Source organism: Falco peregrinus, chromosome 5, assembly GCF_023634155.1.
Source record: "Falco peregrinus isolate bFalPer1 chromosome 5, bFalPer1.pri, whole genome shotgun sequence".
NCBI classification, from domain to species: domain Eukaryota; kingdom Metazoa; phylum Chordata; class Aves; order Falconiformes; family Falconidae; genus Falco; species Falco peregrinus.
This window is the reverse complement of record NC_073725.1, coordinates 55,647,093-55,663,018: the sequence shown is the minus strand read 5'-3', so window position 1 is coordinate 55,663,018 and position 15,926 is coordinate 55,647,093. Positions and strand designations below refer to the sequence as shown.

Genomic DNA, 15,926 nt, shown 5'->3' with positions numbered 1-15,926 from the left:
GTAGCCATACCTCTGCTATTTATAGCTATTAGCACAGTAGGGACCGGGAAGAAAGGGGCAGAGCAGAAAATTGCTCATCTGATTTAGACCTTGGCTATCTCATCAGACACTGAGGCTGCAGCTAGCTTTCCTAGATGAGAACAGTCCTTCTACCTGACGCAGTGGTAAGAGTTTATAAAATGAGGATGCTGTAAAGCTCCTTCCTCTCCTCTGTAATTACTTGTTCCAAGCTGAACAGCTACAGGAGAGTGCCACTCCATGTCTTCCCTACTGCGGCATGTTGAAGTCTAAAGCTTTAAGCATGTACGGGGGGAGTAACTCCTTTGTGGTGACTCCATGGTTAACACTACAAGCTAGCATATGAATTCCAGAAGCATCTTCCTCAGGCACATATGACAAGAAGGGAGTGGGAAGGTTGCCATCATGAGAGGACAAAAGTGCTGGAATTGTGTACCATGAGAAGAGGGCTGAGTAAGGACACTGTAGTTCACATCGCAATCCTTGAGGAAATTTCTGATTTTTTCCTATATGGGAAGTCCTGGGTCATCAAACAAGTGAAAAACACTTGAGCTAACAATCAGCCATGGACACGCTTGCACATACACCTCGAAGGAGCCCTTTTGCAAAACCTGACATTGTATAGGAACTGGTGATAGAAATGTAGTTTTCTTCTTCATGCAAGTAATGTTTGCATCAAGAAACAAATGCATATAAAAGACAAAACACAATGTTTCTTCTGTTTTTTTTTTTTTAAATCTGAATACCTCTTTATTTCACCTATTCTTTAGACTATCTTGATTTGAACTACTATTATAAGGAACTGGACATCCCCTCATATAACGATTGACTAGCTACTCATTTACAAAGGTGTTACAGCCAATAATTTTACTTTCAAGGAAACCTGCTCCTTGTAGTGCCCTGCTTTTTACATCACAGTGAACATGAAAAGAAAAAAGGGATGGAAACACCACTTCTAATTAGTAACTTTAAAGATCTGAAGGTAGTATAAATAAATGTATGAAAGTAAATATAGCAAGACCAAAATTCCAACATTTTTTAACCACACCAAGGACAGAATACCTTGCCTCTGTAACACTGCTTATGCCAGCCTCACAAACCTACTATTATCATCGAACAAGTAATTTTATCACAATAATATAACCAACAAATAGTATTTTTTTTGTAAGGATGTTTAGATTAAATCACCATCTTGAATATCAAGCATGAACTCATTGAACTCACTGCTATAAATATGCAGAACAACGGTGATGAATGAAGACGAAACTGAGGCAAAAGATGCTGTCTTTGTGTCAGGACAGAGGTCCATTGACAGTGAGTAAGTACCCACAGCTGCATGTGGGATGTTGATTAGCTAATTATATGACGGTTGTTACATGAATTTATAGACACTTGAAGACTGCAGCCTACATATAATTGTTCTTTCTGTTTTGTTCTAGTCAAAAAGCAGCTAGAGAAACGTCAGCAACTAAACAAAAAACTTCAGTTCACATTTGTCATGTGCCCACTACAATATTATTAACTACACAAAGACAGAGCTTTGTTAGGGTATTTTAGGGTTTCATTTCCATGCTCAGACTCCAACCATAGTTTCTCATCCTCAGATTATGTAAAAACAGACAAGTTTTTAAGTTCTGCTCACTGTGGATGACTCACATTACTATAGACTAACCACTAACACATTTTTTTTTACCTCTTTGTTTTACAAGCCTGAGGTGTTCTGGCTAGGGTTTGTCTTGTTCAGAGTCTGTATGTTTTGCATACTGCTTATTGTACCATGTAATCACTCCCCATCCTTCTCCTTTTAGCTTTTAATGAGCTCCTGCCCTGGGACTTGGGCAATTTCACAAAACTATCCTACAGAACTCAGCATACACCATTTATTACCAGGATACACTGACCTCTGAGAAGGCACCACACCATCTGCAGGCTTCGCTGCAGATTCCTAAGAATTCACACTACTACATTGGAGACTGCTGATAAAGAACTCAGTCTGATAAATTGCTGATGATGACAAAAGTTTTTTTGAACTCTTGTACATAAGGCTAGCATCAGGAATCAAACAAGGCATGTCACTAAATCCTTCTGTGGAGACACAGGGGACTAAGGCTTAGCTTATGACTCAAAGGTTTCTGTACTCTTATATCAATAGGAGAAAGTCTTGAAGGTGAATAAACTCCAAAAAGTCTCCAGTGAGCAGAGGGAGAGCAGCTTTACACATAATACAGGTCTTGCTCCGTGATTCTCTACCACTGCCTTCTGAGATTGTATCAGCAGCCAGCTCATTTTTTTATCTAGTTGAAGTAGAGAGAAAAATAAAATGTCTGAGTATCCTAAGCTTCCCGTGTAAAAGGCCCATGAAACAGCCTTTGTGAGACAAACACGTTGTCAGATTTCAGAACATCACAGAGTTTAACACAGCAAGCATGAAAGAACAGGTGAAATTATTTATTTCTGTAATGAGTAGTGATGCTGGGTACTTGTACATCCTGCCGTCTTTGCTAAGGAATAAGATAAAAATAACAATGTCATTAATCTTACAAAGACACGTGAGCACTTCTTTCCAGAAATAACTGTTAAGTGTAAAATTTCAGGCATTACTCAAAGCATGCAGAGGCCTAACCTTTTTTAGGATTTGGAAAGGAAATGTAAAGCACTATGACTGTAAAGCAACATGAACATAAAGGGCATTTAACCTTTATTCTAAGTAGGTACCTTCAGGAAAAACATGCTTAGGTCCAGTTTCTCAACTAGTGTAGATTTGTATTGATTCTGCTGGTTTTAGCGAAGCTGCAGCAAGTTTTGCCACCTCAGAAGTTGGTCTCTGCTGGTTGAAAGAAACCTGGAAGAAAAAAGGGCACCACCACATGATATTATAAGTATGAAAAACAAAAGTAATAAAATATGCTGCAGGAAGTAGCAAAAGAGACATAAGCATGAGGAAAGGAAAAACACAGAGTTAAAAAAAATGCTTAAGAGGTTCTTTCAGGAAAGAAAACTAGCAGACACAGCACAAGGGAATGTGAACTCTGCCCAGACACTCAGAAGATGGGCAAGACTCAAGGAAAAAAAATTTTAATACAGAAAGATATTATTTCAAATAAAGTAGAGATGTGGCACAAGCAACAATGAATTATACTTGTTTCCCACAGGTAAACTCCAGAAAGAGGTTTCTTACAAAGATGGGTCACTTTATCTCAGATCAACAGGACTGTGGATAAATCTCAAAGTGACTCTACAAGGAAGAAAATTTCCCAGGGAATGAGTTCTATCTCTTACTTAGGGTTGCCAAAGCTATTGTTTAGCAGTCTAGGGACACAGACAAATTGCCTGTGTCGATTCAAAACTCACACATGGTTGCCATGAAGGGAAGTGTTATGTCTGCATGTGATTTCCTGGAACAAATCAAATGTTTCTGCGGAGGAACCCATTAAAAGCTAACAATATATTAAGGCTGTTTTCTCTGAAAATAGCTAAGTCAAACTTACAGTGCAGGTCCACTAGGTCAGAAGAAAACATGAAGAAAGGGAAATAAACTGTGTTGTTAAAAATCTGACAGAAGAATCCAAACAATTTTAGCCCACAAGACTAAAATCAAAAGCTGTTTCGGTACACTATTGAGAGAAAACAGCAGTGGAAACGGAGTATTTACCGCTCCACATACAAAGGACACATATACAGCGGTCCAGCAGTAAAGTCTGCGAGACAGGGCTGGGCTGATCCCAAAGCAGTCATTATTGAGAGAAAAATACTGGGCTCTTCTGTCACTTCCAGCAGTGTCACTAACAATTTGTTCATCACCAAGACAGTGAAGTACATCATCCAAAGGCACATTGCTCAGCAGGCTCGGCAATCCTGTTTGCGTCCCAGCTAGAACTGAGCAAAGATCAGAAAAGATAGCCATATCCCAGACAAATTTTACTTTTTACGATATACAGAAGACCTGGACCTGCCCTTTTCCGTATCTTTGACTCTGTATTTTTTGTTACATTTAACACACCAATGAAAGACAACTGGAACCATCATTGAACATTGATGGTTCAAGAACTTGGACCATCGTTCTGCCCATCACAGGCATGGCTAGCAACTGCTCTTCACCCCTCAGTGTCATTGCTTGGGAAGTCATTGGGTCCTATATTCTTTCCAGTTGTGAAGAGGGCGTACCTCACATGACAAAGAAGATGTGCTGGCTCCAGAGAGGCCAGCCAAATAAACAAGAAATCCAGTTATTCCTACTGCATCAACATATCGGTCTCTAATGTATTATGGAGAACTGGCATCTTAAAAAAGAAGCCTAGCAGCTGAGTCCTGCTCTGTAGACAACTTTTGGTGCTGAACTCTAACGTGATGTACAGCACATGCAGCTGACCAGCTCTACTAGGCCACTTTCCAGACCCTTGCAGAATCCAGGGGCTGAACTTGCATTTGACTGTGTTTTCATGACGCTACGCTAGGCTGGGAGAACCACGACCCAGGCTCGGCGGGTGCTGGCAGAGTGGCTGCTCAGGCTGCCAGCACTGATGGCAACAGCCAGGAGTCTGGGATGTGCCAGGGACCCCGCGGCTGGGCGCTGATGCAGTGTCTGCGTTTGGCACCATCTTCTTACGCAGTCATGGGTTTGGCGGGATCTCCTTGCACCATCATTGTAGAATTATGACAGTGAGGGTCACCGGTCCCTTCATCTTCAGGAGATGCCACAGCTGACACCTCCAACCTTCCCCATGACTAATTGCCCTCTCCCAAGGGGGCAACCCACCACGGTGGGCTGGGTGAGCACGGGAGGGCTGGGCTGTGGAGGCCACTGCCACCCTCACCACTGCCACCACCATCACCACCACCTTCAACATCACCACCACCGCCCCGGGGCGGGCTGGCGGGCGCAGCTCGGCGCCGGGCTCTCCCCAGGGCCGGCGCCTCAGTGGGGGCGATGACCCCCGCCGCCGCGCGCGCCCCCTCGCCCCCGTCCCTTTCCCGCCCGGCGGCGGCGCGCGCGCCCTCCCGCGGCGCGCTCCCGCCCCCGCCCCGCCATTGGCCGGCGCCGCCGCGCGGTCCTGCCGCCGTCAGCCGCAGCGCGGGCGGCGGGAGGTGGGGGGGGGGGCGGGTGGTGTGTCCCGCACGTCATATCAGCCGCCCGGCCGCCATTGGCTGCGCCGCCTCACCCGACTGGACGCGGGCGCCCGGGCTGGCGCGGCGGCTCCCGCGCTCGGCGCTCGCGCCCGGCCCCGCCCCGCGCGCCCCGGCCCGGCCCGAGGGGAGGGGTGGCGGAGGGGAGCGGCGGGCCCGGCGCTGCCTCCGGCCGCGGGTAGGTCGGCGGCGGGTAACGTGACACCCGCGGCTGGGGGCTTATAAACCTTACACGGGGCGCGGGCCGCGGCGGCGAGCCGGCAGGGAGGCGGCAGAGCGGCGGCCGGTCGCCCTCCCCCACGGGCTGAGGCGGCGGCGGGCGCAGCCCCCTGAGGTGAGAGGGCGGGGAGGCCCGCGTCCCCGGTGGCCGGCGGGGAGGGGGTCGGCGCGGTTTTACACACACCCCCAGCTGGGAAGCGAGCCCTGTCCCCGAGGGAGAGGGGGCAGCGCGGGTCTAAGGGAGCAGTGGGCGGGGGTCCCTGTCCCCGGCCTCCCCCGGGGCTTAGCCGCTCGGGTCACTGGGGCCGGGGGCCCCGCCGGTGACGGGCCGCAGCAGCGCAGCCCCCGGCCGTGTGGCCGCTGAGGTGGGTCTGGTCACCCCGCTCCTGCTCAGCGCCCACCTTTCCCCCCCGGCCTGTCGGGCCCTGAGCTGCCCGGTTGGCGCTGGAGGAGGCGGGGGGCGGGGGGAGGTGTGTGTCAGCGGTGCGTAAAGCGTCGAGCTGACCCGTTGTTGGAGGGTTTTAACAGCCTGGCCCTGTGTTTCAGGACTCTGGTGAAGCCAATGCCCAGGCTGGAGAACTGCGCCTGGAGCTGTTCCTGCACTGCCAGGGGAAGGCACAAAACCCAGCTGGGGGACACGGCTGCTGGGCTGGCCGCCAAGGTGGGCGAGATGCTGAGTTCCTCCGTACCGAGCCCCTCGCTGGCATTGGTGGGTCACGGAGCACACAGCCCCAGTACCGCCAGTGCCAGCAGCAGCACCACCACCACCAGCACCTTGAACTTGAGTCAACACCTGGTGCAGAGGAGTGTGGTCCTCTTCGTTGTCGGTGCTTTCATGGCCCTGGTGCTGAACTTGCTGCAGATCCAGAGGAATGTGACTCTGTTCCCCGACGAAGTCATTTCTACTCTCTTCTCCTCTGCCTGGTGGGTGCCCCCATGCTGCGGGACAGCAGCAGGTGAGTTACTGACTCCACGAGTGATCTTTTTCCCTACCCCTCCGTGGGGAGGAGAGGTGGTGAGGCTGAATTTGTGACCTGTGCGTGCGGGAGCTCAGTGCTTCCATCCCAGAGTGATGCCGACTCAGCCTTTTGGAAGGATGCATGCCTGCTCCAGCGTTATCCACGTGCAGGAGCCACCCACGCGTTATCCCGCGTGTCCCAAGGCTTTCTTTGAGCCGGTGCACTCTGAATGTAGATAAAAGTGCGTTTTTCCGGCGGTGCGGTCTGGAAGCGCGAGTGAGCGGTTCCAGCGCCGTGGCGCGGCGGTGGCTGTGGGAACAGGCGCTGCCCACGCAGCTCCGCCGTGCTTCCCTGGTGAGGGCGCGAGTTCACCGCGGGGTACCCCCGCGCGCCCCCTCCGCCCCAAGGCGGGGCACGAGTGGGCGTGGCGGGGCCGCGGCGTGCTGCGCTGTCCCCGCCCCCCCCCCGCCGGCCATTGGCTACCGGCGAACTGGTGAGTGGCGGGCGGCGCTCGCCATTGGCTGCCGGCGCGAACTGGCCACGGGCTGGGCCGAAAACAAGGAAGTCACGTGCGGCGGCGGCTGCCCCCGGCCCCCGGCCCCTGGCTGCCTCCAGAGCTGCAGCACAAAATACCCCAGAAAACGCGGATTGCGGTGCGGTTGGCACAGCAGCCAGTGCATTAGCGTTAATAAGCCCACTCCTATCCTTGTCGAAACAAAATAAGGCTTTAATGAAGGGTTGGAGGGTTAAAAAGACGTTAAATTTTAGGAAATAAACCCACTGTAATCATACCTTATTTGTACTGAAAATATTTAAACAACTGTTGCATTTTGTTTTTTTTAATGCAGTGCTATTCATAGAATGGTTTGCATTGGAAGTTAAAGATCATCTAGTTCCAACCCCTTTACTGCTCACCCAGGTTGCTCAAAGCCCCATCCAGCCTGGCCTTAAACACTTCCAAGAATGGGGGCATCCACAGCTTCTGTGGGCAACCTGTGCCAGTGTCTCACCACTCTCACAGTAAAAAATTTCTTCCTATCTAAACTTACCCTCTTTCAGTTTAAGCTATTCTGCCCTTGTCCTGTCACTGCAGGGCCTTGTAAAAAGTCCCTCTGCAGCTTTCTTGTCGGCCCCTTTAGGTGCTGGAAGGCTGCTGTAAGGTTTCCCTGAAGCCGCCTCCAGGCTGAACAACCATTAACACTCTCAGCCTGTCTTCATTGGAGAGGTGCTCCAGCCTCTTGATCATCTTCATGGCCCTCCTGTGGACTTGTTCCAGCAGGTCCATGTCCTCCTTATGTTGGGATCCCCAGAGTTGAATGCAGTACTCCAGGTGGAATCTTGTAAGAGCAGTCAAGGGGGAGAATGACCTCCCACAACCTGCTGACGTCTTTTGATGCAGCCCAGGATGTGGTTGGTTTTCTGGGCTGCAAATGCATCTTGCCAAGTCATGTTGAGATTCTTATCCATCAACACCCCCAAGTCTTTCTCCTCAGGGCTGCTTACATATTGGCATGTGCTATTTGTACTTGATAGTAAGGGAGTATGAATGATACACCATTAACTTGAATGACTTATAAACTTTGTAGTAAAAAGAGGTTGATACACCCCAATGACAGTTCTCATAGTCCTGTCACAGCTGGATAAAACTCTGGCATTTAGCTGTTACCATAAGGTAAAGGATCTGGTAACTGGCATTAGAATAATGAAATTGTTTCAGCATCAGACCACATGCCTGCCTTTGAATCATATGTCTTGTAGCCTTCTTAACATTGAAGTTACTAAGCTACTTCTCTTCAGAGTTTGAGGGGAGGGGAAGGGTAGGAAAGGGAACAAAGACAGATGTTACATACAGTTATAAAGCAGCATGTCTAGCCCTGGAGTTGGTGACAACACATGGAGTTGCAAGGCTTAGAAGAATGAAACTCATCTAGTGTTTGTGCTAGCAACTGATCTAACACTAGCCTATGTTTTTCTTTTGCAACCAATATGCAGACTGAGAAGATGCTGTATGAGGAGAAAAACTTTGTCTCGTTAATAGTATGAGTAGTTGTTTTTCTCTCGCATAGATATGACCAATAGCAGGTGCTTCTTTAAGTTCAGCTCTGCTTCTATTTAGTATCGTAATCCACCTGATTTGGATGGGAGCATAGGCTGATCTACAGCCTGGCAGAAGAAGAGAAAGCAGTTCTGCCAAGAAACTTGAGTACAGGCAAATATTTAATTCAGGGCCTGATTCACAGCTAATGAGCTGAGTTCATAAAACTGCCCTGCATGTGACCAATAAACAGATATTGCATTACTCACTGTAACTCAGCTTTTGTTATGCTCTGTTATTTATTGGTACAAAACAAGCTTCTGCTCAGGATGTCAGATGGTACATGCTCATTGGAGAAAAGGAACTTAGAGTAACACTTTAACGTTGCAATATGTATCTCTGCCTTAAAGATTCAGGCAGATAATTGCTTGTTAGAGTGGAGTTTTTTCTTTTCTAAAGTAGGAGAGTAATAATTTGCTTTACTTCATCAGACTTGGAGTAGCATGACAAGTGCCTGTGTTTTGTCAAGCACTTGTTTGCCAAACTAATACTTAGTAATATTGAAGTAATCGTTGTATAATGGTTCGTACAAGTTGTGTTGCTTCTCTTGCAGCTGTCGTTGGCCTGCTGTATCCCTGCATTGACAGCCACCTTGGGGAACCACACAAATTCAAGAGAGAATGGGCCAGCGTAATGCGATGTATAGCAGTTTTCGTTGGCATTAACCATGCAAGTGCTGTATCCTTGAACTAATTTGCATTGTTGCTCGATGTGCTTAGTCTGTTGTCATGAAACAGTCTCTCCGACTCACATCTGTGAAAATTACAAAGGTAAGGATGGTGCTGCTGGCAGAGACAAAATTCTCTGAGACTTGCAGTACACCACACTAGTTACTTTAAGATAGATAACACAGTTCACTTAAAAGTAGTTGGGGGGGGCTTCTGGGAGGGAAGAGGGGTAGACATCATGGTATGTCTGATTTAACTGCAAGCGTAACAGTATAGTTGTGTTATTTTAATTCGTATGTTGTCTGCATCTAAGAGTTAACACAGTTTACTGGTGAGGTACACTGAACAGTTTTCAGTCAGTGTTCTTTGTGTTGGATAATGGTGGTTTGGGCAGAAAATCTAAATCAGCAGTGATAACTAGGTTACTTGAGCAAGAAATCCATAAAAGTTAAATATATTGCAAAATAGTATATTCTTTAGACACTTAGTTTGACAAAAGTTGATGTTGCCTTTTTACTCACACTCCAGTCAAAGTCAACAAGAGCTATGATTGCTCGTCAGGTCTGAAAACCAGATCCCTAATGTATTGTAGAGATACAGAATCACGCTCATTTTCAGTTTTGAGTTCTCCCTTGTTCAATTTCAGCAGCAGGATGTCTGCGGACTTAAAAGGATTGTCCTTAACATCTTTTTCCAGAAACTAGATTTTGCAAACAACATCCAGCTGTCCCTGACTCTAGCAGCCTTATCACTGGGTCTGTGGTGGACATTTGATCGTTCAAGAAGTGGTCTCGGACTTGGAATTACAATAGCCTTTGTAGCAACTCTGATAACCCAGTTTCTTGTATATAATGGTGTTTATCAGTAAGTTAAGCTTTTAAATTACTATTTGAGTTCTCATGTCTGAACTAGAAACAGGGATGCACCTGCACTGGAAGTTAGTTATTAACATATTTAGCATATTCTTGTAATAAGACTTTGTTTGTCTAAGGCAGCTGATTGTCTCTTTTAGAAATGATCAGATTGAGAACTGAGGGTGGAGGGTGGAGAGCAGACAAATTGAGATGTATGTTGAAGTGGTGAAAGCTCAGAAAACTGAACTTACGCTGGCTTGGTGTATCATTAACTGGCTTCTAAACTTTGCTAGCTAGGACATTGGGTTTAAGAAGCTTACTAAGTTAACAGACTTAATTTGGTCTCCCTATTTCTTCTCCTATGTTACTGGTTTTTTGTTTGGGTCCAGAGAGAGAATTCCATAGCATCTTGTTAAGAGTATGTAAGGTGATGTTAATAACTTGCCTGTAACTTACTTCCTTTTCTTTACTAGGTATACATCCCCAGATTTTCTTTACATTCGTTCTTGGCTTCCATGTATATTTTTCTCAGGAGGTGTGACTGTAGGAAACATAGGACGCCAACTGGCTATGGTAATTACTGTATAATTAGCATTTCCTTTAACAATCCAAATACATTCCATTGTTGTTAATCCAAGAACAAACTATGCCTTTAAGGGTATGACTCACAAACTGACAGAGATAGATAGGTATCTTCCCAAGAGTTGAAATGTAAGCGTACAATGTGTGTTGCCAGTAGAGTGGGAATTGTCTTAGTAAGTGTTTGAGTATCTTTTGTATTTAACATTTTCCAGCAACAGTCTAAATAAGACTAGAATCAGCATGCCACTTCTGCTGAGAATCTTAATCACTCCTGCTCAGTACTTTGAAATAACATCTAAGGTAGCTAGAAAACTGAGCCACAAATGGGCTTTCTCTAATTATGCAGTAAAGCATTTTCTTATGTAGATGAAAGGAAATGTCCTTGTATAGCATTAAGTTCCACCACTCTAGAGTAAAATATGCTCTTTCTGGTCACTTAAGATGTAGTTCAAGTATCACTCCATATATGGGATAATACAGTATAAATTACAATTTCATTTGCTAGGTTCTTAAGGAATTATTTCCTTGCAGCATATGTAAGAGTAAACCTGGCTGTATGCTTGCACATCAGCCTAAGGCTTGGTTGTGAAAACTGTTCTGACACTGATGGATAATAATAATTAATACTGTATTGATTTAACTTCTGTCTTCTTTGCTACATAAGTCCTTTGCATTGCATTTTTACTGAAGGAAGGGCATTTGTAGACTTAGGAGTTCCTGAAATACTAGTCTCTGAACTGTTTAATAAGGGAGAGAGCTGCTTTTGGGGACTGAACCACGAATGAGTAAAAAGATTAATCTAAAGCTAGTTGTCTTGCCTGGAATGGGCTTTCTGTCTCTTCTGCCTAGCCTTGCTAACCCAATGGGTGGATGCAAATGTACTTCTAAGGTGGATAGTCCGAACTTGATGCTGTGGCTGAACAGTCTTGCAGACAAGCTGGGGAAGAGCGCCCTGTTGCTTGACCACCACTACTAAAGAAATTAAATTTTAATGTTAGCCATTGATTCTCAGTTATGCTAAATTAACAGTAACCTCTTGTAGAAAAGGCTGTTGGGGAAAAAAAAAAAGGCATGGGGCAAATCTACACCTGTTCCTGAGGGTTTTTTTTCTTGCAGACTTGATACCAAGTTACAGATTTCCCTATGTGACCATGGTCACAACCTTAACTTCGTAGTCAATTTTGGTTTGCTCTGAGGTTCTTTAAAATACAAGCTCACTACTTCCCCTTCAAATTCCAGCAGTGCATACTGTCTGCATGTGTTTTTCCTTAGGACTGTGTGTATGGGGGGAAGAGAGGGTCATTTCTCTTTCTAAATTTGCCACTCACATTGATAAAGAAATATATTAATGTAGCTTTATTTAAGCTTCGCTATTGCAAGCAGAGTGTCAGAATAAAATCATAGTCAGTTATATGCTACAGTTCTGTATTTCACATTGGCATGTGCAGTACTTCCAGTTGCTATGCTTCTTAGGTGAGAAGGCAAAAAAAAGGAGTCTTAAAGAAGAGCTAAAATAAACATAGGCACATAGGACTTTTTCTTCACCTGACATCTCACCTGAATGTAGTTAAAATCAGATTGGCTCCTGCCTGCAACTTTTCTGTCAAGCTTGTCATCTTACAAAGAAAGAGGGAAGTTGGCAAGGCAAAGCATTATATTCTGGTTGTTTAGAAGTATCTTGTCGTTACCACTACGTAGTCTGGAAAAACTTGAAGCCCTATATTTTCATAGGACCACTTCTGTATATCACTGCAAAGCATTCAGTGCTGGAGATCAATTAATATCACTTTAAAATAGAATGGTTTCGTCAGCTGTTGCGAATGTGGCAAGAAGATGTAATATTGCATTTTTTTTAAACTAAACTTGAATAAAAGTTATTTTTGTAGATATGTTCTCCTGTAGTCCCTGAGCTGTTTGGCTGCATGTGACAGTCACAGATCCAACAGTAGATATTTTCTGGGCATGTCTAGTGTAGAAGGCTGCACTTGTGGAAATTACTCTAGTGGAGTGAAGTTGCCTCACTTCTTCCTCAGCCCCTGTCTAGCTTTTGCAGTTAGAAAAGAAAGATGTAGAGCAGGAAATGTCCCAGAGACATCCCTCCCATCCTGAAAAATCTTAGCTGGGGGATGCTTTCTGCCTTCCATCACTGGATTTCAAGTGAGCTTACATGAATTAACCAACCTGAAGTTGCTCAGTCAGTGCTCATTAAACGGACGGCAACACTTCACTTTGAGTTGTAACCATCATTCTCAACATCTGGTGAACTAGGGTGATATTCGGAACTTGGACCTCACAAAAATCTATTGTTTGTTACTGCTGGAGGCTGCAGAGCTCTGAATGCATTCAGTGCTTGCAAATACTTTTGCATTTTGACTTTAGAATGAAAAGAACAAGCTTGTTTTAAAGAAGTTGGTTAAATTTGTTACGCTTGACATACTACAGGGTTTCATACTAGAAGAGGGACTTAGGAGGAAATGAGTAAGTCTATCTGATACCAGGTGTTAGTTGGAAAATAAACATGCTTCAAGGCAATTTGAAAGAGGACTGTTAAAAAAAGCTGAATTAATGCCCATTAAGTGAAGCACTCTGTGCCTTCTGCTAAGAAATAAACTGAGATGGGGAGGAAAGCTAGCAAAGGCTTATAAAAAGTAGTGCAATTGGTAAGTGGGTTTATCAGATTAACTAATAGAGGCATCACAGATGCATAGTGATTTAAGGAGCACACGCTTGTTGAGCTCTTATAAGAAGCCATATCTGCTAGGTCATTGTCATCCTCTCTGAAGCTAGTTGACCATTTAATCGTTGAAAACTGCATGATGTACTCACTTACCAGATGGCATTAAAATATAATGTGCTTGGTATTTTTTATCCATAGGGTATTCCAGAGAAACCACACAATGACTAAATCTTTGAAGAAGAGAGCATGATGCCAGTGTGAAAGCAACATTACGAAGATGTGTTCCTGTTTTAAATTGAAGATTATTTAGAAAAAATAATCTCTTTATGGGCTCACTGCACAAATGACTTGTGGAAAAAAAAAATATTAATCCACTCTTAGAATAGCCAAATGAAATTAACTGCTTATCTTGAAATCTTACCCTGATTTACCGCGTAAGCATTTGCGTATGGCTGTTCTCTGGAAGAGTTTAACACCAAGTTGCATACAGCTGTTCAGGCTAAGTGGCAGTTTTCCGAGTATTAGATTCCAATGTAAGTTATTGAATCAGCTGCCGTATTTTAAAGCCTTGAAACTGAAACTTAATTACAAGCTCTTGTATCAGTGCCCAAAGGAAGTAGATTGATGGTGCTTAACAATGATGAAGTATGGTTTAATAGGAATAGTATTTATCCAAATCTTTAAAAAATAGGGTTATTTAAAAATAAGAGTGATCGAAACAGATTAAAGGCATTGCACTAATGCTTTTAGGAGTCTTATGAAGGAATCGTGCCCTTACTTGTTATGCTGCATTAAGTTTCTGTCTTTGATGGTGGAGAGGGTTGGAGGGAGAAAAGGTTGGAAGTCACTTAGTTCAGAATTCATAAATTCAGTACGATAGGTGAACAATGGAGACAATCTTGTTCGAACATGAACTATATCAAGAAATTCTGACTGGAAATTTCATTACTTCTGAAGCTTGCAGTTAGGTTTGCAAGAATCACGTTCTAGCCCCAGTTCAGGAAGAAGTTTAAGGGTGTCTGCGCACTCCTGCTTAATAGGGACATACACTTCAGTATCTCACTGAAGGAAGTCTTAGGTATCTTAAATGTCTGGTGTCACTGGGAAACTTGCATTGCAGGTCAGTGCTTGGCCATTGAGTACGTGCCCCCAGCTCCTTACATTTGCCGTTTCCTCCTAGAGGTGTCCTTGATCTTGCTTCTGTTTGAGTCAGGGTTTTGACTGAAACGATGGGAAACAGAAGCAGGCCTAAAATGTGATGTAAACTGTATGTCAAAAATAGCGAACAGCTTGTTTTCTCAGTTCAGTTTCTAAAAGAGATCACTACTTGTTTTTTCACAACCCTATAGAACTTGCAATCTGTGATTGCCTTCTTAAAAAAACAGAAGTGCTTATGTCACTACATTAAACATTTGGTGTTTCTTAATACTTAGTTCTGGTGAGCACAAGGTATTCATTTGATAGCTTAGACCACAGGAGACCTAAGTAGCAAGTATTAGGTCTTAAAGTTGAAGTGCAATGTACAGTAAATCTGAGCCTCATGTTCTCTTCATTATCGATCATTTCTTATGAGAGATTAAAGAGAAAAGGTTCTGAGTTCATTTCAATGCTGCATGGAGTCAAATGGAGCAATAATTTATTTAACTAGTAAAGCTAGTTTTGTTGTATCTTTTGTTGAACCCAAATTTTTAGGAATACTCCAATTGTGTGGTTATGGTGTACTTGTAAACTTTTATGGATTTGCCTTTTCGTATTATGCAATTTTTTTGTGTTCATTTCCAATCTCACATGGCTTCAGACACAGTTAGAGGCATCAGTTAAAGGCTGACCATCAAAAAAAGTTGAGGCCAGGTAGCAGTGTTCTGGCTGTTTTCACTCTTCTAAGGGAATGCTGTAACTGCTGCTTGTGCTTTTTTGTAGCAGGAAAAGTTTAGCACAAAGTCTGTATTACAGAGCGGACCCCGATTCTAATCTTGCTTTGGTGTAAATCAAGAGTAATTTCATTGATGTGAGATCCTTCTTCAAATGTTTGAAACCTAAATAATCACATTTTTTTAGGACTACCTGAAGAAAGTAGCTCCTCAGATCAGGACTGGATCAGCTCAGCTGTTTTAAGAAGTATGCTACCTGCTGGGGAGGCAGTTTTGTAACCATCTTGAAACCAATTTCAAAACATTGTAAAACCAGATGTAAGTAAAGATGACAGTGATCTCTACAGATGTTTGATAGAGAAGTATTTAAGACTTATTTGTAAAGACTGAAAATAAATCTGTATGTGTTAGAAATAATGCAGCCAAAAATTAAGTCAAAAGTTCATTTTTTGCCAATACTTCTGAGTATCTTAACCAAAGTGGTTTAAGTTTGGAAGAGGTGGGGAGGGGTGTGAAGAAAATTTGCACTATTCTGAATTTGAACACTTAAATTCTCATTCTTACTGATAAGTTTTCAGCGGTGTGTTTGGTTTTACACTTTTTTTACTATTAAAGTTTTAAGATCAAGTCATGTTTGCCTTGGATTCTCTGTATTCACATTATGCAGGAATCTTGCTTGTAAAGGCCAGTTGTTATGGTTGCATAACAAATATTCAGTCATGCATACTCAGTGGTTAAAAAAAAAAATACCCCTAAACTGAACTTGGAGAGATTAACCTTTCGAGTGGCTTCTGGCCTGGGTTATGTAGTTGAAGAAAAAATTCTTGCTATTGTACCAACAAAGCAGCATAGGTGTATG

The 15,926-nt window shown here is 44.1% G+C and overlaps 1 protein-coding gene across 2 annotated transcripts; it reads left to right on the top strand.

Moving 5' to 3' along the window:
* Positions 1-5,185: 5,185 nt before the first annotated feature.
* INSIG1 (insulin induced gene 1) lies at positions 5,186-15,694 on the top strand. Of its 2 annotated transcripts, none has more exons than XM_055805509.1 (6): positions 5,186-5,320; positions 5,908-6,317; positions 8,969-9,093; positions 9,781-9,947; positions 10,411-10,510; positions 13,395-15,694. In XM_055805509.1, exons 2-6 carry the CDS (start codon positions 5,924-5,926, stop codon positions 13,422-13,424), a joined length of 816 nt encoding a protein of 271 aa, XP_055661484.1. In that variant the 5' UTR covers positions 5,186-5,320; positions 5,908-5,923; the 3' UTR covers positions 13,425-15,694. The 2 variants fall into 2 exon arrangements, with proteins under 2 accessions (XP_055661484.1, XP_055661483.1); XM_055805508.1 differs by lacking the exon at positions 5,186-5,320 and adding an exon at positions 5,329-5,476.
* The last annotated feature ends 232 nt before the right edge of the window (positions 15,695-15,926 follow it).